Source organism: Pantherophis guttatus, chromosome 1 (assembly GCF_059756535.1).
Source record: "Pantherophis guttatus breed Tessera chromosome 1, ASM5975653v1, whole genome shotgun sequence".
Lineage (NCBI taxonomy): Eukaryota > Metazoa > Chordata > Lepidosauria > Squamata > Colubridae > Pantherophis > Pantherophis guttatus.
In genome coordinates this window covers 152,082,588-152,106,689 of record NC_142063.1, presented here as the reverse complement: position 1 = coordinate 152,106,689, position 24,102 = coordinate 152,082,588, and the positions used below count along the sequence as shown (strand labels likewise).

General features: G+C 40.5%; 1 protein-coding gene across 2 annotated transcripts in view; it reads right to left on the bottom strand.

The window, feature by feature from the left end:
• Positions 1–16,131, bottom strand: part of LOC117674474 (uncharacterized) — a 54,644-nt gene extending 38,513 nt beyond the window's left edge. The window contains exons 1-8 of one of the 2 annotated variants that reach the window (XM_087884556.1): positions 15,812–16,131; positions 13,723–13,895; positions 11,119–11,687; positions 9,398–9,418; positions 5,759–5,818; positions 2,914–2,967; positions 2,548–2,592; positions 163–189 (exon numbers count right to left, since the gene is read on the bottom strand). In XM_087884556.1, the coding sequence (XP_087740682.1) occupies positions 163–189; positions 2,548–2,592; positions 2,914–2,967; positions 5,759–5,818; positions 9,398–9,418; positions 11,119–11,687; positions 13,723–13,879 (933 nt within the window). In that variant the 5' untranslated portion in view covers positions 13,880–13,895; positions 15,812–16,131. The remainder of the gene's footprint in view (positions 1–162; positions 190–2,547; positions 2,593–2,913; positions 2,968–5,758; positions 5,819–9,397; positions 9,419–11,118; positions 11,688–13,722; positions 13,896–15,811) is intronic. The other variant, XM_060688012.2, reaches the window with a different exon arrangement.
• Between the last annotated feature and the right edge of the window lie 7,971 nt (positions 16,132–24,102).

Genomic DNA, 24,102 nt, shown 5'->3' with positions numbered 1-24,102 from the left:
TTTTCTTTTTGGAAACATGTTTAAGATTTTACAAAGAAAGGAAAATGTGGGATATACAATTCATTAATTAATAAATACTCCAACCTTTGTCTTTAAATTCAGTAAGTCACCTGTTATTGGCATGCAACAAATAGAGGACACAAGAAGGTGAGAAATCCATACCTTTTCTCCTTTGTATCCAGATTTCCCCTAAAAGAAAGAAGTGAGATATCTTTTAACTAAATTAGTACAGGCACCTATTAGCCAAAAAGTGTAGGACCAACACTAGGGAAAGGTATTTATTAATTTAAAATGTACATCTGTCTTGGGCTAAGGAAAAGGAACTAAGAGCTAGTGGTAGGTTTGACTTTTATTTGGTGAACTCAATCCAGTGCCTTGGGCAAAATGGGGGTGGAATGCACAGTGGCTCTGATTCTCTAGCATCAGACCCCCAGAAAAGCCACTGAAAAGTTGTGCAGAGGGTTAATCAGGGATGAAATTCAGCCAGTTCTATCCAGCTCGGACGAACAGGTAGTGGCAGCTGTGGGAGGCTCCGCCCACTTGCACGGACATCATGACATTGCTTTTTTGTGACATTTTAAGCCTCTGCGCATGCACAGAAGGCTTTGCACATGTGCGGAAAGCTTTGTGCATGCACAGTGCACACACATTTACGAACTAGTAGGGAAGGTAAGTGAATTTCACCCCTGGTGTTAATGCTAATGCTTCAGTCACCATTTTTGTCTCGCAGTTTTTTTACAAAGCAGTATCTGAGCTCCTGAATAAAATAAAAGGATTTTGCTGCAATTTCTTTCAATAGTATGAAAAGGCTGACATTATAAAAATCCAGTTAGCATTATGCTAGGCCAAGAGTATCAAACTCGATTTCATTGAGGGCCGCATCAGGGTTGTGTTTGACCAGGGTGAGTGTGGCTAGCTCAAAGTCACTCGTGTCAGGGGCATCTCTGGTGGCCCAAGCACTCTGCCAGTGAAAATGGGCTCCTGAGCTCTGTTTTTGATTGTGATGGCCTCCTGCAACCCACTACCAGTGAAAACGGAGCTCAGGAGGGCCGCCTGCGGCCTGCGGCCCTCCTGAGCTCCATTTGCATTGGCAGAGGCACTGTGGGTTGGTACTTTGCTGTTTCCAGGTCGGCCCCACGGGCCAGATCTAAGCACCATGTGGGCCAGATCTGGTCCACAGGGTGACATCCCTGTGCTGGACCATGCCATTGTTTAACTATTTTCAATATCCCATGAGGTACCTTGTGTGGCTTGGAATTAAGGTTACAGTTGCTGCGTGATCTAGTCCAGATTGCAGACATGAGTTGAAATAGAGTGTTGAAGATTTTGAGTGAGGCCAATGATGTGGGAGGAGCAGTCCTTCACACCTTGCTGAATTTGTTTATTTTTTTTTTTACTGGATCTAAAAAAATTTTTTTTTGCTTTATATTAGTGGACCCCATGCAGGCAACAGCTTAAAGCTACTAAATCTGGGTTGCAAAAACTCTGATCATCGCTATATGGCAGCAAAGACTCATACTTTTTGCTGATGGCTAGTGGTCCTCTGGCATTTTAAAATCCTCATACAGTATCCCTACCTTTGCCTAATTATGATTCAAAGAGATCAGATCGGGGTGAAATGATCTGTTTCACCAGTTTGGACCAGTTCGGCCGAACTGGTAGCGATGGCGGCTGGTGGTTCAGAGAACCAGTAGCGATCGTGGCGTGAGGCTCTGCCCACCCGCCCAGTCATCAAAAAACCTGTTTTTTACGCTCTGTGTATGCGCAGAAGAGTTTGCGCATGCGCAGAGGGTCAGCGTGCACACGTGATGCGCGTGCGTGCACTTCCGAACCGGTTGGGAAGGTAAGTAGATTTCACCCCTGGATCAGATCCATTGTATTGTAAAATTCTGTCTCCTCCCTGGCAGCCTGTTCCTTAAGTAGAGATAGAAGAATGTCAGAAAGAAAGAAAATGAGAGCAAGGAAAAGTCCCACTCCTTTCGGCTCTCATCTCCATTTATCACACAGTTCAGATGCTCCTCCCTGAGTGAGTGCAGCTCTGGATAGAAAATAAGACTCCTGCCTACTTCTGCTTGGGTGAATGCCAATTATGATTATCAAGGTATGATGACATACATTTTTAAAGTAGGTCTATGGAGATTCTCCACCATCCAGGTCATGGTTGTCCCAAAGGTGCTTTTTCAAAAGGCAACTGGACTTTGTTTTTCCTTGAAGTGGTTTTGCTTCTCATCCAAGAAGCTTCTTCAGTTCTAAACTGAAGGAAAAACCAAGGTTGACTCAGCCTTCCATCCTTTCTAAGGTAGGTAAATTGGGGACCCAGTTGTGGGGGCAATAAGCTGACTTTGTATAAATATACAAAAGAATGAAGGCTATTGCTTAATGCACTGTAAACCGCCCTGAGTCTCCGGAGAAGGGCGGCATATAAATCAAATTAAAAAAAAAAAAAAAGTTCAGTTGCCTTTGCGATTTTTTTACAGTATCTGTAAAGCACCTTTGGGATTTTTTGCAGTATCTAGAGGTTTCCTTCAAGCAAATAAATTCACTTACCTCTGTCCCATCTCTTCCTGGAATTCCATTTAAGCCTGGCTCCCCCTAGAAGCAATAGGAAATTTTAATATTATTATTCCACAACCTGCTGCTTTCACAACTTAATGGACATTCTAAGTGTTCTGAGAACATTCCAAAAACAACTTTTAATGAACGGTTCTGGATCAGCTGAAGTCTTCTAGGTCTGTCTAGTTTTACCTTCTTAACAAAACATCGCTCATATGCTGAAATGTAAGCATCATGCTTTAACTTCTAATTTCTACCATGATGGGAGATCCTTTAATTTTAACCAGATACATTCTAAATGACTGATTTTTTTTAAAAAAAACAAATGAGCGTTTAAGCATATGTCAAAGATAACAGCACCTTTCCTCCTTTTGCACCAGATGCTCCATCATCCCCAGGGCGACCTTTTTTACCCTGGAAGCAAAAGATATAAAAGTGAAAAGTTAATAGAGTTTTTTACGGTCCCAATTCCTAGATGTTACACTTCAACAACTTTAACTTATTGTTCCCAAGAAAACGAAAAGATGGCTAGGGATACAAGGAATGAAATTCTAAGAACTTTTGCTTAAAGCACTATCTGAGTTTTGTTATTAAAGGCTGTAGCTCTTAGTGATGCTGCAAGAGGAAACATACAGTACGGGTAGTTCTCAGAATGTACTGTATACTGTTAAAAACCAGAAATTCTCACTTCGCCAAGAGGGAGGGTGGAAGTCAGGTAGAGACTGGGACGTGTCTGTACAGTATTTCTCTATCCTGAGTACTTAAGAGAAGCAGACTACATACAGTATATCATTCTGATAGATATAGCCAATAGCATCTTGATATATTCCCTGTTCAGTGCTGAACCATTTATTATACATTCCACTTATTCTCATGCTTTAATTCTATCATATAATAATATGTTTATTGAATTCAGAATGGTTTCAACTCCCTATTTGTCACAAACCATTCCATAATTGAAAATTACTAACAAGCTAACATTGGGTATCCCCCTCCTCTGCCTGCTTGGCTGCACTGCACTTCTTATCATATTTTTAGGTCAGAATTCTACCCAATATATTTAATAAATCAAGCCCTACTGTAGCTTTTGCATTCACTCTTGCTCCCTGAAGAGAGTAGAGAGGATGGCTTTGACAGCCAGAGGGAAAATCTGTTACAAAGTGACAAACAAATAAATATGGCTTTTAAGTTAGGATGCAGAATTACAAAAGTGCCTAAAGCAGGCATCCCTTTAATTCACATGAAAATAAAAGAGGTAGGAGGAAGCACATTCAGACTTGCAAAATTCTGTTACTGCAGATATTCTAACAGGAGTAGTTTGAGGAAGGAGAGGGTGAAGTATGCCACTCATTGTTTTTACTAACAAGCAGCCCAGTCATAAGTATGAGTTTACTTTAAGTTCTTACTTAATGTAAGAATGTTCTTACAATGTTCTGCCTATACAACTGCCATGTTATTACCAGTTGAACCAGTAATATTGATCTTTAACACAGATTATGGATTTGACATATTGCTTTGTAGTATTATGGAGAAGATGTAGTCTAACTAACCAGATTTAGTTACACCTGCAGGATGCAGTGTATCCTGATAAGGGTAAAGAGCATCTGGAACATGTCTATGGAGATTCTCAATCATCCAGGTCATAGTTGTCCCAAAGATGCTTTTTCAAGGGGCAACTGGACTTTCTGGTTTTTCTTTGAAGACATTTCGCTTCTTATCCAAGAAGCTTCTTCAGCTCTGACTGGATGGTGGGGAATGGAAGGATTTATACTGCAAGGAATATAAATTGGTCCACCATTTATATTCCTTGTCCACCATTTGGGGACTGAATTCCCCACCATTCAGTCAATGCTGAAGAAGCTTCTTGGATGAGAAGCGAAGCGTCTTCAAAGAAAAACCAGAAAAACCAGTTGCCTCTTGAAAAAGTACTTTTGGTATGAGCATCTGGAACAATTTCAGCACTTTTTGGCTTGTATAGCAATAGCATTTAGACCACTTATATACCACTCCATATTACTTTACAATACAATACAACAGTTTACAATGCCAGCATATTGCCACCAAAAATTTTGCCAACCTCAGCAAGATAGAAGGCTGAGTAAACCTTAAGCCCCACTAGGATCAAACTCCAGGCTGTGGGCAGCGTTTGCCTGCAATGCATTCTAACCACTCCATCACAGGGCTTGTGTACTTTAAGTGCAGCCAAAACTCAGTTTTATTCATCCATGTTCACACTGTTCCATGCAAGTCAGTATCTCTAATCTAGAGATTAACTGGTACCAGTCTAGAGTTGCCTGCATCTCACAAATTTAGTAATTTTGGTAACATAATTAATGAAATCCCCTTTCAAGTATTGTATTTGTTTTAACCATTATACGATGATATATTATTTGAAGGTGTGATTGGGTTGTAATTGTTCTTTGATGAAACTCAGTGGTGATTTTTGTTCTCAGAATAAAATGAAGGAAGACTCACTCCCTGCTCTCCAAAGACAAGGCAAGATAGAAATCCAATGAACTTTCCTCGGTCTTGCTGACAGTTACAGTTTAACCAAATGTCTGTTTCATCTGGAATGCTCCCACTAGGTAGGTCAAGTTTGTATATCTGCACAACTGTATGCAGATACTATCAGAGTATATTCATCAACTGGAATAGGACATGGTAACAAGTTCAGCCAATGGGGCTTGTTTTGGAAATAGAAACTTAAGGAAGAAGTCTGGGTGTGGCTTAGGCAACTGAGTCTGTGCAGAAGCTCTGAAACAGAAACTAAGCAGTCTGGATTTGCTTGCCTCCTCTGTGCTGAGATTTAAAATGAAACTAGCCAGTGTGAACTAGTCTGCTCTGCTGAAATGAAACTAACTGTTCTCTCCTGCCTTGTGTTTTGCCTGTAACTGCTACATTGGAAGAATCTTCTATATCGGTATTGTACATTTATCTTCATGTATTAATATGTATATAAAGAAGTTAATGAATCCAGCTGAATCAGTTACCTGTGTGGGCTTCTGCATTTGATTTTTGCAAGAAACTTGATAGATACAGTTTCTGTGATTGTCCTACTGAATCACAACCCTGCCTTTTCTCAATGCACATTTCATCATCCCAGCATTGCAAATGAATAAAGTGCCACCGTTAAAAGTAATCCATGTTGTAGATAAAATGTAAGGTCCAGAACTAGAAAAGTGAGGGGGGGGGGAAGGGTACTTACAGCAGGGCCAGGAAGGCCCTTGTCTCCTTTTTCACAGTTACATACAGGAGGTTGAGGACACTGGGGAGAAAAACAACCAAGCAAATGAATCTTCAACATAACTGAGACAAGCTCTGTTTTGCTTATAACTATTCTTATATTTCCTTTGAGTGTTTTTAATCAATTTATATCATACTCTTGTAATATCTCCACACCCTTAAGGACAGTGGTGAAATTCAAATTTTTTTACTACTGGTTCTGTGGGCGTGGCTTGGTGGGCATGGCAGGGGAAGGATACTGCAAAATTAAGGTGATCAGACGTCCCGCTTTTGGCGGGACAGTCCCGCTTTTGAGCAATTTGTCCCGCGTCCCGCGGCGTTTTAAAAAAGTCCCGATTTTTCATTCTGCCTCCTGGTTCCCGGCTGCCTCCTGAATCCCCGCTGATGGCTAGAGGGAAAAAACCTGTTTAAACTCTTGCCGCGGGGCTTCAAAGGGCCGCCCTAGGTTAATTAGCTCGGCTTCCCCCTCTCAGCTGATTTGCGCAGGGCTCTGCTCTTGCTAAATTGCTCAGTTTTTTTTTCCTCTTTGTGCAAACCAAGCTCAAAACGAAACTGAAAGTAAAACAGGCTGTTGGCTTTGCGGTTTGCTTGCAACGTTGGAAAATTAGGCAGCAGATTTATTTTCTTTTTCCTCACCAAAAAAGGTAAGTGCAAACAATGGAAAATTATTTAGGGCAAAAGAGGAGAGTTCAAGATTTTAAAACACAAAAGAAAAAAAAGCTCTTTTTAACTAGGGAATTGTAATAATTGAGATATTATTAATTGTATACTGTGTTGAAAGCAGAAATGGTTAAGTTGTGGTTTGGAGGAATATATGGGGGAAATTATTTGGTTTATTATTATTGGTAAGTATAATTAATTGATTTGTAAGAAATTGGATTGCATGGAAATAATTGGAATATTCATGTTCATATTGATTAATATACAAAAAAGATAGTTATATAACTAATTGATTTATATTAAAATGTTGAATTTGTATTAAACAACTGTATTACATAATTACATAATTAACCAATGTGAGGATGGATATAAAAATAGATGACAATGGGAAGGGGTATAAAATAGAATAGAAGGGAAAAATTGAATTTGATTAAGATGAGAGATGAGGATGAAGGGTAATATTGTTTTTTTAAAAAAATAGATGAGGAATAAATATGGCAAAAAGGAAATATAGAAATTGTAAATTTAATTGAAATGACTAAACACTGTTTAAATTTGTGAACCAGCCAAATATTCTGTTCAAAGAAAATACATTGTATGTATGTGTGTTTCTAATTATTGCTATTTATTCATATTTGTTCTCTTTTATTCTTTAAAGTTTAACAATTCATTCTTTATCTTAATATCTTTATATTTGTTTGGGGTTGGCTTTCTTCCCTTTCATCTTTTTTATTGTACAGCAATCTTTCTCCTCAAACCTACCACCTCTCTTTTCTTTCCTTCTTACTTTCTCTTCCCCCCCTCTTCTTCTCCTCCCTACTTCCTCTTCCTTTCTCCTTCTCCTCCTCTCTTCCTCCCTCTCTTAACCGTCACTCCTACTCTAATTTTCCTTCCCTTCCTTCATCCCTCTCAATTACTGTATCCTTTTATGCATATGAACTACTCAGAGGGCTGAAAAAGTTATTTTTGACTGGTCCTCGCACTTTTGACTAGTCCTCGAACTTACGACTGTCCTCACATTTTACATTTTTGCCCTATCTTGTCATCATGGTGAAGAGAAGCAGTTGTGAAATGAGTGACATGGTTGTTAAGAATGCTGCACGGGCATAAATATGAGGATGGTCATAAGTGTGAGGACCAGTCAAAAGTGCGAGGACCTGTCAGAAATGACTTTTTTCAGCCCTCTGGTTAGTCCTTTTGTGCATATGGACTACTCAGAGGGCTGAAAAAGTTATTTTTGACTGGTCCTTGCACTTTTGACCAGTCCTCAAACTTACGACTGTCTTCACATTTTACGTTTTTTTCCCTATCTTATCACCATGGTGAAGAGAAGCAGTTGTGAAATGAGTGACATGGTTGTTAAGAATGCTGCACGGGCATAAATGTGAGGATGGTCATAAGTGTGAGGACCAGTCAAAAGTGCGAGGACCTGTCAGAAATGACTTTTTTCAGCCCTCTGGTTAGTCCTTTTGTGCATATGGACTACTCAGAGGGCTGAAAAAGTTATTTTTGACTGGTCCTCGCACTTTTGACCAGTCCTCGAACTTACGACTGTCCTCACATTTTACATTTTTGCCCTATCTTGTCATCATGGTGAAGAGAAGCAGTTGTGAAATGAGTGACATGGTTGTTAAGAATGCTGCAAGGGCATAAATGTGAGGATGGTCATAAGTGTGAGGACCAGTCAAAAGTGCGAGGACCTGTCAGAAATGACTTTTTTCAGCCCTCTGGTTAGTCCTTTTGTGCATATGGACTACTCAGAGGGCTGAAAAAGTTATTTTTGACTGGTCCTTGCACTTTTGACCAGTCCTCAAACTTACGACTGTCTTCACATTTTACGTTTTTTTCCCTATCTTATCACCATGGTGAAGAGAAGCAGTTGTGAAATGAGTGACATGGTTGTTAAGAATGCTGCACGGGCATAAATGTGAGGATGGTCATAAGTGTGAGGACCAGTCAAAAGTGCGAGGACCTGTCAGAAATGACTTTTTTCAGCCCTCTGGTTAGTCCTTTTGTGCATATGGACTACTCAGAGGGCTGAAAAAGTTATTTTTGACTGGTCCTCGCACTTTTGACCAGTCCTCGAACTTACGACTGTCCTCACATTTTACATTTTTGCCCTATCTTGTCATCATGGTGAAGAGAAGCAGTTGTGAAATGAGTGACATGGTTGTTAAGAATGCTGCAAGGGCATAAATGTGAGGATGGTCATAAGTGTGAGGACCAGTCAAAAGTGTGAGGACCTGTCAGAAATGACTTTCCAGCCCTCTGAGTAGTCCCTATACACATAGCCATGGCCACCCGGTCACATGACCAGCTAGCCACGCCCACCCAGTCACATGGCCTCCAAGCCACGCCCACACAATAAGCCACGGCCACAATGGTGTCCCTCTTACCAATGTTAAAATCTGTTCACCTTACCCTATACACATAGCCATGGCCACCCGGTCACATGACCAGCTAGCTACGCCCACCCAGTCACATGACCAGCTAGCCACGCCCACAAAATAAGCCACGCCCACAATGTCCCTCTTTACCAATGTTAAAATCTGGTCACCTTATGCAAAATGTCCATTTCCACCCCACTCCACGGGAAGGATACTACAAAATCTCCATTCCCACCTCACTCCAGGGGAAGGATACTGCAAAATCCCCATTCCCACCCCACTCTGGGACCAGCCAGAGGTGGTATTTGTCAGTTCTCTGAACTACTCAAAATTTCCGCTACCAGTTTTCCAAACTACTCAAAATTTCCGCTACCAGTTCTCCAGAACCTGTCAGAACCTGCTGGATTTCACCCCTGCTAAAGGGTGGATTGTATTGATTAAAGAATAATGGTAATAAAAATATACAACATTTTCACCAATGTAAGTAATTATTTCACTTTCATGTTTTAAACATAATCCATCCGTTCCTTCATCCGTTCACAAATATGACGTACCCCTTCTTCTGCCAGATCTTTCTAGAGAGATAGATAAATGGAAAAGAAAAATTAGATTTTTACAGATAATAAAGCATAATTCTTTAAAAAGTGAAAAAGAAAGCTTGTGGAAAGATATTCCCAACATGGTAATACTATACGATTGCTGTCTTTTTATTTGACAAAACTTCTGTATATTTAATAGTTACATAATAGGGTAGACAAGAAAAGGTTCCTTAGTTGATTCATCATATACTGAGAACATAAGACAGCAACTGTTAATGTCTATATATTTGAAGTTCCAGAGTGGTAAAGCTTTTTGGAAAAGGTGGGAGATACCTTTAGCTCCACCCCCAGAATGGTGTGATTCCTCCTGTCCTCATTCTCACCACCCTGAAGCGTTTTTGTGGAGAAGCTGAAATACAAAGGCTACCTATCTATTCTGGAACAGAGGGAAGCCTCTGTCCATAAAGGCCCACATGCAAGGGCTTCCCTACCCTGGATATCTACATGAATGCATTTATAGAAGTGGAACTTGGAAAAAAGTGTAATGTAGGAGACAAAAAACATATATAACTCTCGTGTGTTAATAAATAAGAACGGAAGAACAGAATGTGTCGTTAATGGATACATGGTTATATTATTGGCCTATAACATGACCTCATACTCACCAACAAAATATTTGGCCCCTCCATGCTTATTTATTTACTCATATTTATGCTTCATTTCTTCCGGGTGCAATTCAAGGTGTTGGTCACCACCTTTAAAACGCTCCATGGCATAGGACCCGGGTACCTTCAAGACCGACTTCTGCCACCAATAGCCTCCCACCGGCCAGTTTGCTCCCACAGAGAGGGTCTCCTCAGGGTGCCATTGGCCAAGTTATGTCGGCTGGTGACACCCAGGGGGAGGGCCTTCTCTGTGGGAGCTGCAGCCCTGTGGAATGAACTGCCCCCGGAAGTGCGTAAGATCTCCGACCTCTGGGTATTTCGCTGTGCACTCAAGACCCTGTTGTTCCGCCAGGCCGGGCTATCAACATAATAATTTTAAATTGGGTGTTTTAAATTTCTGGGGTTTTAAATTGAGCCGAATTATTTAATAATTTTAAATTATTTTAATTGATGTTTGTCTTGTGCTTTTAATAGGCTGTACACCGCCCTGAGTCCTTCGGGAGAAGGGCGGTATAGAAATAAAATTATTCTTATTCTTATTCTTTTGTATAGCTCAAGATGGGTGTACATTTTGAGCTATACATGTCCCTCCTCCTATTTCTCCCTCCTTCTTTGTACATCTCCCGCCTCCTATTTCTCCAACAACAAACCTGTGAGGTGGAATGGGATGGGTACAACTGGCTGGCCAAAGTCAGCCAATGAACTGCTGTAGCTGAGGGTGGACTAGAGTCATGATCTCTTGTGTTTCTAGTCCACTCTACCAGACTGGCTTCTGTCATCTCCTTAAAACAGTAATCAACCTCAGCTCTTGGCTCATCTTTTCCAACTGATTACATAGCATATATTCAAGTAATTTGACTAAACCCTAATATGACATTGAACAGCTAGCATTTTGACAGCTACCTTGTGAGGAGGGATATAATTATGGGCTTCCTGAAAGCAGGGATATTTGGAGCCCTGTGTTACAAGTGATATTCTGTCGCAGAAATTTGCACATAAGCCACTGAAAAATTGTATCTGCCTAAGGGATATATATCCATTATATTGCCCCACTGAGGTATTTGCCCCTACCATTTCTTTGAGGATTCTCTCCACCACGTCTTTTTCCTGCAGATTGAAGACAAACCTGGAGGCTGGAACACTGGCCAATAGCCGGAGTTTGGCAGCATTGGCCACCTCCTCAGCTACTCTGGTCATTCCCACAGTGAAGAACACGATACCTTGATGTTTAGCATCGGCAGTAGCTGAAAAAATATCTGGATTTCTCGGATGGTCGGCCCCATCGGTCAACAACACGGCAACTTTCACGCTACCATGAGTTCCCTCAGTCATATAGAGCTGAGTGAGATTTGTAATGGCATAGGTGGTATAGGTCCCATGGCCAATGTATGTAATGGGAGCAATTCGAGACTTAAAAGCCTCGGGACCCTTCCAATCTCTAAACGTTTGCTCGATAAGGACAGTGCTGCTATACTGAAGTAAGGCAGTCCTCCAGCTGAGTGTGCGGCCAGAGCTGAGCTGCAGGCCTTTCATTCTGTCTACTGTCTCCAAGACAAACTTTTTCTGCTGCTCATGATTGAAGTTCTTAGCGCTCTCGGAACTGTCAAGGAGGAAGGCCATTTCCAGAATACAGTCTTCATCTAGAAATCACAAAAGTCAGAGGAAGAAAACAGCTCAGATTAGTCACTTGAATGCTAAGGATATGACCTCTTGCCAAACCATTCAACCTTCCACAGATGTTTGGAAAACCTATGGAAGATGTTGAACTCATTATCCTCTGACACACAAAACACAGTTCTGCACAATTCTATACTTGGAAGTCCTGCTGAGTTCAGAGGAATTTATTTCTAAGTGTGCATGGGTCTTGCCATAGGTCTGTATCTGGAGGGGAAAAGATGCCTCTGCCCATACCACTCTCAGAACTATTCTGGTCTGGTAGCTTCCAGATGGATTGTAGCAGTGGTGAAATGTAAAATTTGTTATTACCGGTTCTGTGGGCGTGGCTTGGTGGGGGTGGTGGTAATGTGACTGGGTGGGCGTGGCCAACTTTTTTTTTTAACTTTTAAAAGCATTTTTTCTACAACCTCTTGCAGAAAAAAAATGCTTTTAAAAGCCTCTAATGATCCCAGCTGAGCCGCGCGATCATCAGAGGCTTTTTTTTTAATTTTTAAAAGCATTTTTTCATCCGAAGAAAAAAATGCTTTTAAAAGTAAAAAAAAAAAGCCTCTGATGATCGTGTGGCTCAGCTGAGCATGGAGGGGGGGGGCAGGGATTTTTGCTACTGGTTCTCCGAACCACCCACTGCCATCACTACCGGATGAGGCGATCCGGTCCGAACTGGGAGCATTTCATCCCTGGGTTGTAGGCCTCAGAATTCACAGCTGGGGTGGCTATTAGAATGGCAAAGGCTTTTCTAGAGTTTTTTTTAGAGAAAGCTGAATGCTGGAGAATGGCCCCTTAAAGAAACTTTAAATAAGTCCTGCATAATAGGTGAATATGGACACAATTATTTAAATGTCAATATATTTCTGAAAAAATGTTGGTTATCTCTAAAATGCTGGAAAAATTAGATTCCCCCACCCCTGTTATTTGTATATGACAGAAGTAGGCAACTTGTGGGCTCCTGCCCACAAGTTGAACCATCCATTTTGCAGCCTCTCCCTCAAACAGAGCTGAAAATCTGTGGTTTATCTTCCTGCCTCTGTGGTAAACCTAAAGAAACGAAGTTGTAGCCGTACATATTGCTATGGGAGTGGAATGTATATGTCTCTACCGACTTGTTTTTTATCTTCCCCAATCAAATATCTTTAAGGTAAATGGGACAAAGTTCCCATCACTTCCAGTTAGTTGGGCTATATCTGATGAAAGTTATAATGTAACAATCTGGAGGGCATCATACAACACAAAAGCACACACAAAGGATGTGATAATGGCATAGTCATTCTTCACCCTGTGGCCTTCTTCTGTGCCAATGACCTATTCATTTGGCTATTTATTGGATATCAAAAGAGCACTAAATCTATGTTCCAAAATAGCCTAACTGACAAGTCACAGGTGCAAAGCACTTGTAAAGGCAACCTGACAGCTGGCTAAACTTCCCTGTTCAAACACCCAGCTGCACTCACACCACCCAGCTTCATCTCCCATTTAAGGAGAGTAAAACTGGCGCTTGATTTCCCTGCTCTAAAGTGACTTTTGACGGGAAGGAAAACGAACCCAGCAGAATCCACCAATCATTTTTCATAACTTGATTGGCATTAAAACTTTAAGGATCAACAAGTCAAGTTGAAATCAAGTGCAGAGTTCCAGGAAATTAGTCAATTGAGGGAGTGGGGTGGAGCAACTGCAACAGCAGTGATTCCTTTCTTGCTCCCTGATTCTCAGCCAACCATTGCTTTCTACCAATTCCCAAGGTCGGCACTAAGAATGGCATGTGTGAGAGAGCTGCCTTCATAAGTTGAAGGAATTCAGATAGAGTTTTTCCTAGCCCTAGCTGGAAAAATCCCTACGCATAAAACCAGCCTTCTGGATGCAAAATAAATGTCTTATAATCAAGCTACTATATCTTGCTGTGAATAAGTCTAGCATTCAAACTGTTGAACTTCCAGAATACAAAATAAAATGTTAGACTCTGATAGATTAAACTTTCTTTCAGAACTACTCAAAAATAATCACCTTGATCACTTGAATTGGGATATTTTTCTACTGCATTTGAGACAAACGGTTTGCTCTTCTGCTTTCTGACTCCATTTCTTTTTTCTTCATTGGTGTTTTCTACCAGAAATGCATGAAGGTCCAGCAAAACCAAAGGCCACAATAATCTAGAGATCATGGTTTGCTCTGTTTTGCTAAAAAGCGCAAGGAACAGTGAATTAAATATAGTCCCATTTAGCAAAAAGCTAAATGGCATGCAAATAATTCTTTTTGCACATTATTCACAAGAATGCACTATAAAGTATTCATGTTTTCCATTACAAAAAAGATGTTGAGAGTTTGGAAAAAGTTCAGAGAAGAGCAACTAAGATGATCAAAGGCCTGGAGCTAAAACATATGAAGAACGGCTGCAAGATTTGGGTGTAGTTAGTCTAAAGAAAAGAAGAATGAGGGGTGACAGGATAGCAGTATTCCCATATTTGAGGGGCTGCTACAAAGAAGAGAAAGTCAAATTATTCTCCAAAGCACCAGAGGGCAGGACAAGAAGCAATAGTTGGAAATTAACCAGAGACTTGGAATTCAGGAGAAATTTCCTAACAGTGAGGACAATTAACCAGTGGAGCAGCTTGCCTCCAGAAATTGTGGACGTTCCACCACTGGAGATTTTTAAGAAGAATCTAGACAGTCTCTTATCTAAAGTGGTATCGGTTCTGTTTGAGCAGGGGGCTGGACTAGAAGACCTCCAAGGTCCCTTCCAGCTTATTCTATACTATTTTATTCTATTCATTAAAGTAGAAGTGGTTCTCAGCTAATGACCATTCACTTAACAACTGTTCAAAATTATGATGGGTCTGGAACAAATACTTTACCACCCATAAAGCATTTCTGGCCATTGTAAAATGTTGTGCAACCCCCCTGTAATCACATGACTGCATTTCAGACGTTTGGCAACTGGCTCACCTTTACAACCGGTTGGAACGTTCCATGGCCATGTGACCATGATTTGCAATGCCCATTTGGATTGGGTTTACACTTGTGATTTTAAAATATGCAGACTTCAACCACCAGAGTTCCCCAGCCAGCATTGAAGATGTTGAAGTCCACACATTTTAAAGTTGCCAAGATTGAAAAGCACTGCTTTCTAAACCATTCAAAATTCCAAACTGACCAAAGGTTTAAGTTTGATTTCAGCGAAATAATATTTCAGCTACTTTGGTGTATTGAATTATATTGGCAACTTATATCACACAGTAGTACAAGAACAAGAAAAATGATGAAAAGGGTAACGAGGAGATCTGGACTAGAAGTGATAAAACATGCAAATAGAATTGTCCTGCTTTGCTTTTTGTAGGATAAGTCTGTGGCAGAGGTTGAAACTTGCTATATACCCAGCTACATCCACAAATTAAAATGTATCAATATGTCTATAATTTAAATAGCCATTGCTAAAGAATAAAATTGTCCCCAGAACTATTGTACAACTATTAAATAAAGGCTACGTCTACACATTTTCAATTTCTACAGTCTATAGAGACAAAGAAAAAAAGAAAAGAAATGAAACAAATGAAATATAAACTGCATCATGATGACAAGATAGAAAAATATTCAGCAATCTCAAAATTGTTTAAAAATCTCAATTAATGTTAAGAACTGGATCTCATACTAAGCTCTGAATGCTAACCATTTAAAGTGGCAGGGTTTTGCCCCAAGAAGCCATTCATCAACATTGTGTTGCGACGGAAAAGAAATGGCATTCCCACAATTGTCTTCAACTCTTACCCTCAATTACAGATTTGGCTGAATCTCTTACAGGCTTGTCACACTTGGCTAATGGCAGTCTTTAACAATGCTGAGAGCTGTTGCCCTTCTTGTGGGCTGCCACATTCTCTGTGCCAATCCGAGAAGAACATCAATTAAGTAAAAGTCGCATGAGAAATATCAGCAGCCATAAATATTGCTGGATAGGTATAAATCAATACCTAAACCAAGATAAAGTTGTTTACAAGTTCTCACTAGTCTCAGGATGAAAGGAGTGACTAAGAAAGGTTACACCAATCTAGCACCTGGTTGAAACTTTATGCAAACTTTTAATTCTTGTCTATGGACTTACCTCTCTGGGTAAAATGATATGGACGCAGTGGAAGGTGGATACTGTTTCAGGAAAACTGTGGCTTCTTCTGTCTGATGTAGTTGCTTTGCTAATTTAGCAGCTAATATCCCTCGTCTGGAACAGTGAAGAGGGGTGGGACTGTGGAAGGGAAAGAGGAGAAGAAGAGGGGAGTGGGACAACCCCCCCAGACCACTCCTCCATTATCTAGATTCCTCACCACAACATTCTGAAATTCACACTTCCAGACACATTTATTCACACTTCTATCAATGCAAGAGATGAGAATATGTCAGAGTGCATCTGAAGCTATATTTCACAATAATCAAGTTAGAGAGGAAGCTATATTTTATGAAAAATAGTTCAAGAGGGAAGGGTTCCCCCCCGAGTTTCTTTTAATGGTTCACCTGAGGTAAGAAACACAGCAAGAAAGCTATGCTAGTCTCATTCATTCATTCATTCATTCATTTGTTTGTTTGTTTGTTTGTTTGTTTGTTTATTTCATTTGTACAGCCACCCAAACTCTGGGTGTCCAGGAATAAAACAATATGGACAATAATAGAAACATAAAAACTGTTGAATTTCAGGCTATGGCAAGGTTGTTAACCTTTTTGTGCCATGGATCCCTTTGAGAATCTGATGAAACCTAAGAATCCCAATTATTGTCAAAAATGTATTATAGTAGTATATATGAAAATAAGGTTGTTCTGTTTTTCCATCTAAGTTCCTAGACCGCCCCCTCTAAAATCTGCCTATGGACCCCCAAGACTTGTGCCTATGGGCCACAAGGCTAAAACCCTCTAGCCTATGGTATCCAAAACTCAGAAGCATTGTTTCAGACTATCAAATTTTATTGAAAAGTACAAGCTTTTGTGGGCTACACCTCCCTTTATCGGATGCAATGCATAACTGCAAAAACTGCTACCATGTTCCTCCTAATTTTTAGGCAAGGAGTAGTTCCTACTGGAGTAGAGGAGGGAAATTAAGAATCAAATAGAGGAATGAAATAGCTTGGACTGAAGGTTTGTTTTTGTATAATAAATAAATAAACATGTATTGTAGGGTCTCCAGATGCGTTGAACTTCAATTCCCATTATGCTATCTCTAGACAAGATGGAGACAATGGGGAGTTTGGAGGAAAATAAAATTAGCATCAATCATGCTGGCGGCAGGTTAGGGGAACTCTAAAGTGATAGTGTATCTGGGATTTTCTTTAATTGTATAAATACCAGTGGAAGACCAATGAGTTTATGAAGCAAAATCATATTGGGGTCCTCTGATATGGTGGACAATTCCATAATTGGCATCTGCATGGCTGACTAGAGTTCTGGGAGATGCTCAGGACATCTGAAAGGAGGAAGTCAACTACATCCATCCCAATATGTTATGTATTCAGCTGCCAACTCATATTTATCACTGATTGCTTTTATTTCAAGCTAAGCTATGCATACATTGCTGGATGAATAATACAGCCAAAAATACCCTCGAAAGCATGGGCATGATCTATATTGATTCATGTTATCACGTATTTTTCTTTTTTTACCTCTTAAAGACTTACAGCAGTGGTGGGTTGCTCCTGGTTCGCACCGGTTCGCATGAACCGGTAGTAAAAATTTGTAGTAGTTCAGACAACCGGTAATAACATTGGCTGGCCACGCCCCGGACTGGTTCCCAGCCTGGTCACCGCTCACTTACCCTGCCCACCTCATCAGAGGCTTTTTTTTTTAACTTTTGAAAGCATTTTTTCTACAACCTCTTTGGCTGAAAAAAATGCTTTTAAAAGTAAAAAAAAAAGCCTCTGATGATCGCGCAGCTCAGCTGGGATCGTCAGAGGCTTCTGAAAATTTTTTTTCTGCAACCTCTTTAGCTGAAGAGGTTGTAGAAAAAAAAATGCCTTTAAAACCCTCTGGCGATCCCAGCTGAGTTGCCTGATCATCAGAGGCTCCTGAAAGCATTTTTTTCTGCAACCTCTTAAGGTTGTAGAAGAAATGCTTTTAAAAGTTTAAAAGAAAAAAGTTGGCCACGCCCATCCAGTAACATTACCCCCCACCAAGCCACACCCACAAAATAAGCCACACACACAGAACCAGCAGTAAAAAATTTTAGAACCCACCCCTGTGCAGAGTCCCTCAATTTTTTTAAAAAAAGTATCATAATACATAGTGTACAAAGCAGTGCTACTAAACCTTAGCAACTTTAGGTTGTATGGACTTCAACTCCCAGATTTCCCTACAGCAAGCTGTCTGTAGATTTTTTGAAGTTGAAGTTGATACAACTTAAAATTGCTAAAGTTGAGAAATAGTGGAATAGAGCAATCTTCCAATACCACAAAATGTTTGAAAATGTATAAGCCAAGAAAGTGTGTGTGTGTGTGTGTATTTGTTTAGCATTACTAAGTCTAGGTCTTACTTACGATTGTATATGCATGCATATCTATTTATTTAGTAGCAAATTCTTAGCTGCAGGCTGATCACATTATTAACTAACACAATTACCTATGAGACACTATTTCATTTTGCCCAGGTGTTTCCCCCCCAGTTGGTTAGTAGATTTCTTAGAAGCTTTAGAGTCAAGTATGTGCTACTTGACATCATCCTAAATAAAATTCATGGTATGTGACAGGTTGCCTGCTATATTGGGCACTTCTAGACTTGTAGCAGTCTAAAATTGTAATATAAATCAGACTTGAAATGCATTTCAGGGTGTTGGGGTAAGCAGAATTGAGATTGTCCATGTTCACCCTAGAAATTAAGCAGACAGCTTGATTTAAAAAATAACAAGCAAAATTAATAACAGAAATACAATATTATTTTGTCACACACAACATCATAATTAAATATAGTCCTTACCCACTCCAAGGCAGAAGTCCAATTTCTGATCTAATTATTCTATCACAGAATGAGCTGCTTATTCATACAACAACACTACACAAATAATTCATCCTGGATACTCTTCAGCATTGAGTTATTTATTTGCTTTTTGAACAGCCCATTTTACAGTACAGACAGTCTCAAGGTAGCTCACAATATAAATGCAAAGCTGTGCAAATGTAATTAATTCAAATAGTTCAAACATAACAACAACAGAATAAGGAAAATCACAATTCAAAACATCTGAAGACTGAGGAAACTGGGGGGACAGGGACGGGCCTCTTGTTGTACTAGGAGGACAAGAAACATGGCAACAATTTAAATTATTTAGAATGAAAATTCCAAAGCTAGCATCACCGAGCAGGTCTTGCTTTTAGTTATAACTGGACAAAGCCATGACCCATTGGGTCATCATTTCAGAGATATTTTCTTACTCCAGTAAAGAAACAGAATGGATATGGGTAAGCAAAAGAATAGTGGGAAGGGACTTCCAACTTCCGGCCAGCTTCCCCAATGGCTTTTCTTGTAGGAAGCTGGCAGGGAACATTGGAAATGACTATCACGTGACCATGAGTTCGCACGGTGTTCAATAACATTGAAGTGGCCAGGACTTTGACAATTAAAAAAGAATGATTTAGTTATTGCCCTTCAATGCACTGTTTTGCTCCACAGAAGGTTGCAAACCATGAGACCCAAGAGTTTTACTAAGTATATAGATCCCTTTTAAACAAAGCCATATAAATTTGTGGCCATATGGATCTCTGAGTCTGAGAGGTCTATTTCATGGGTTCACATAAATATTTGACATGCTTGGTAAATCATCATGAATATTGTTCTCTACTGTGTCTTGCCAGAGATAATGGGTGTCAGAACATTGCAGTATTCAAACATTCCTAATTTATGTTGCCATGCTGGATTAGATCTCTGAGTTACCAAATGGTAGAGTTAAGAAAGAATCCTGCGACACCCCCCCCCCCAATAGTAAGGGGGGATCAGGAACAAAATCCTTCTGAGGTAGCAGTTTGGTTTTATAGGATTTTTTAAAAACTGTATTTGCTCAAGAAGGCTAAAGTATTTTTTTTTTAAAATGCCACTGAACCTGCATATACCTGGAGGCTCTCTGAGTTATCCATCCATAAAAAATAGGAATGCGAGAAGTCTGATATGTTGATATGTTATTACATGCAGAGTATATTCCAACTGTTGAGGGGGCCTAAGGCATCACTCCATAGAAAAAGAATGACATGATAATTAATGTCTGACAATTATTCAGGTCTATGCAGAAATTTATATCCATAGCACTGAAGATTTGACTTGCCCATAAAAGACTGAGAAATTATCTATTGTCTGAAAAGTATCTCCAGATTGAAGCATATCCCCAAACTGAAAATAATTTAAAATCTTTTAACGATTTTGACCTCTTTTGATTGAATTATACTAAATTGGAATATATTTTACATGTCTCTCATAGAAGTGCAACTGACAGAGCCTAGCATTTGTATTCTGTACATCGTAATTAGGTATATACTTCCGAGAATTTTTTTTACTTTTGTACAGCTCATAGAGCATATTTTCCCATTTCTATCCAAGTTTGTTTAGAGAACAACAACATTCAAGTTAGATAATGGTATCTTAATTGTAAATCTCCATCAGAATCAAGTTGGATTCTGGATCCCTATGAATTTGATAATCCTAGGGAGCAAGTGACTGAAAGCACCTGAAGTGTCAGTAAGAGGGAGCCTAAAATATTCCTTACTGCCATATGGTCATAACTCTTTCTCAGTAACTGATAAGTCTGTAAATATAAAATTAACTGTCTAGTTAGGCAACTTCCTCTGGTAAAATTGGGGGATGTATAAAAACCACTTGCTATCCTAAAGAAAACTAGCAGGTGTGATGTTTCACAAATTATTCCAGATCCCTATTCAATCTTGAGTAACTTTATGCCGCTTTCTATCACAGGGCTGAAGTCCTAAATCATGTCCCTCTAGTCCCGTGTTGGTGAACCTATGGCACGTGTGCCACAAGTGGCACACGGAGCCATATTGGTGGGCACGCGAGCATTGCCCTAGCTCAGCTCCAGCACACATGCGTGCGCTGGCCAGCTGATTTTTGGGCCTTCTGGGCCCACCGGAAGTCAGCAAACGGGCTGTTTCCAGCCTCCGGAGGGCTTGCGGGGAGGTGGGGCAGACTGTTTTCACCCTCCCCAGGCTCCTAGAAAGCCTCTGGAGCCTGGGGAGGGCAAAAAACAGGCCTACCTGGCCCACCGGGCCATCACATGCCAAAAGCAGGGGGAGCATTTGGGGGGGGGGTCACGCACACATGCGTGGAAGGGCAGGGCGCATAGAATTATGGGTGTGGGCATGCACGCGCGCGACCACTCCGCACCCCCTCAGCTTTTGGCACGTGATGACAAAAAGGTTAGCCATCACTGCTCTAGTCACTAGCATGCCTAATAGCATACTTTATATTCTTCAGGTTTCATACTCTAAATGATTTATTTGCTTTATGACTGGACAAATAACCATAAAAGCCATTTTGTGAATGGCAGGCCTCCCCTTCATGGCCACAGCACTCATAACATGCTTTTAAAATACCAAATGTGGCCACTATCCAGAAAAAGATAAGGCTATTTATCTAATCTAATTTACTTCACAGGGCTGCCGTGGGATAAAAATATTTTTAGGGAGAAGAATACCACTTAGATGTCTATGGAGATTCTCAGTCATCCAGATCATGATTGTCCTGCTTTTTCAGGAGGCAGCTGGACTTTCTGGTTTTTCTTTGAAGATGTTTTGCTTCTCATCCAAGAACCTTCTTCAATAAATCTCCAGGTGACCTTAAGGAGTCCCCACCATCCAGTCAGAGCTGAAGAAGCTTCTTGGATGAGAAGCGAAATGTCTTCAAAGAAAAACCAGAAAGTCCAGTTGCCTCTTGAAAAAGCACCTTTGGGAATACCACTTAGAATTCCTGGAGGAAATAAGTGCAATAAGTAAATATATAAATAAGGAAGCCCCCAATAGAGCTGGTCTCTTGGACATCCTGCTGTAGCCCCATGACATAACTCAGATATCTTCTTGACCTTCAATTCTCCCTTTTCATCTCCTTGGGACCTCAAGAATGAAGGTGACAACAGTCATTTGATGTGAATCCCAGAACCCGTTTAAGAAGCTGTACCTGGTGTCTCTGACATTTCCAGTAGAAAGGTCTGAAAAACATCTGTCTAAGACCTTAGAAAACTGATGCCTTTCAGGGGGATAACAAGAAAATCACAAGATCAAAAGAAGGAAAAGGTCAAGAAAGGTTTAGTTGTAAAACAGCACAGCAGTTCATCAGGCAGACAAAATATTAATCTCCTAATTTCTGCTTATCCGTGAATTGTTCCCAAGAGCCAAAACTGCTAGCACTTAACCAACTGGTATTCTGGTATAGAAAGACACCAATTCTGTGATGTTGAGCTAGGACCAAGTGCCATTGAACTCAGTGGGACTGACTTCTTTGTAGATATGCCCATGATCATGATACCAAGTTCCTTGAACCTTCCAAAGAGAAGTCTGAGTCAGAGATGAAGAACCTTTTATCTAGTAAAAGCCGCATTATTTTATGGGGGATAATAAAGGTAAAGGTAAAGGTTCCCCTCGCACATATCTGCTCGTCGTTCCCAACTCTAGGGGACGGTGCTCATCCCCGTTTCAAAGCTGAAGAGCCAGTGTTGTCTGTGGACGTCTCCGTGGTCATGTGGCTGGCATGACTAAATGCCAAAGGAGCATGGAATGCTGTTACCTTCCCACCAAAGGTGGTCCCTATTTTTCTGCTTGCATTTTTTACGTGCTTTTGAACTGGGTTGGCAGAATCTGGGTCAAGTAACGGGAGCTTACCCTGTTATGCGGCACTAGGGATTCGAACCGCTGAACTGCCGACCTTTCGATTGACAAGCTCAGCGTCTTAGCCACTGAGCCACCATGTCCCTTTGGGGGATAATAATCTGTTATCCCCCAATTATTTGGGTGATAATAATCTATTGGAAATCATGTGTCAAAATGGGGGGGAGGGGCCAAAAGAACACAAGGGCAGGGCCAAAGTCAGAATGGATATAACCTCCCCCCCCAATCTACCTTTCTCACTTCCCAATATCCTTTTCTCTCTCCCTCTTTCCCTTCCTATGCAATAGAGAAGGCTGTTGCAAGCTCTCCATTGGATCCTTCAGTCCTGAGAGTGTCATGAAAAGATGCTAAGGGTTAGGTTAGAGTCCACCCCCTTATGTGTTTCAGTCATGTGCAAAGAGGGAGGGACAGTGGGAAGATTGAATTGTAAGAACCAAAAGATGTTCCATTGAGGAGAGGATAAGTCCCCACTCCCTTGAGCTCCCAACCCTTCAATTGATTCCTTGTAATTTAAGGGGGAAGAAAAGCACTAATGCATACCTAAATTGCAAGATGTGAGAGAAGGAAGTAATGTATACATTGATCCCGACTCCTCTTTGTGTAGAAAAAGAGATCTAATTTCCAGGAAGAATTGTGTCCATTTTTACACAATATTTTCTGGCAATTCAGATATTTCAGCCAATGCTGCCTAGCTCTGCTCTCTCTTTGTTTGCAAATTAGTCATTCTTTACTGGTGGTTTTGAAAATCATCTACCCTATTTGCTGTGACAATCCTGAAAGCCACAAAACAGTTCCAAACAATTTAGAAAATATAGGGAAAGTCCTGAAAATCCCTGGAGACAGCCAGTATAATTTGGAGTGCAATAAAGCAAAACACCTTGTAGGTAAATGTTGCAAGGGGAATTGGGAGGGTTCCTCTCCCTGAGTTATTCCACTTTAAAATTAGACTTTAAACTATTTTTAATGACTTGGCTAGTGATAGTGTTTTGGGTGATTTTAGACCTGAACATAAAGAGTCTCTCACAAACACACACCCATAATGTATCTGACCCTCAGACTGAGAACTCTGTTGTCCATTGTGACCACAGGGTGTCAGCCTTTACCCATATTTAAATGGAGGAGGAGACTAGAGGAGGCTGTGAAAATAATTTTCTTTGTGGCTTGCATTAAGATGCATCGACTTCCTAATTTCTTGCTTTTCTTTAAAAACCCCCCGATGAGTGTAGATCTTATTTTAGGAACTTTCTTTTTTATATTATATATAATAAATTACAAGGGGAAGGTTTTGTCTTTTGGTACTGTGATCTAAGAGCCCTGCACAGGAAATTAGTAAACCAGATCCTGAGCTTCATATAGTTCAGGGGTCAGCAACCTGTGGCTCTGGAGCCGCATGTGGTTCTTTCACCCCTCTGCTGTGGCTCCCTGTCATTCAAAATATGTGTCACAACTGCCAGTGTGTGACACCAGCCGGCACATGATTTATTGAGCTTTTCAACCCCCGGTAGGCAACCATGGATAAATCCAAGAAAAGAAAAGTTTC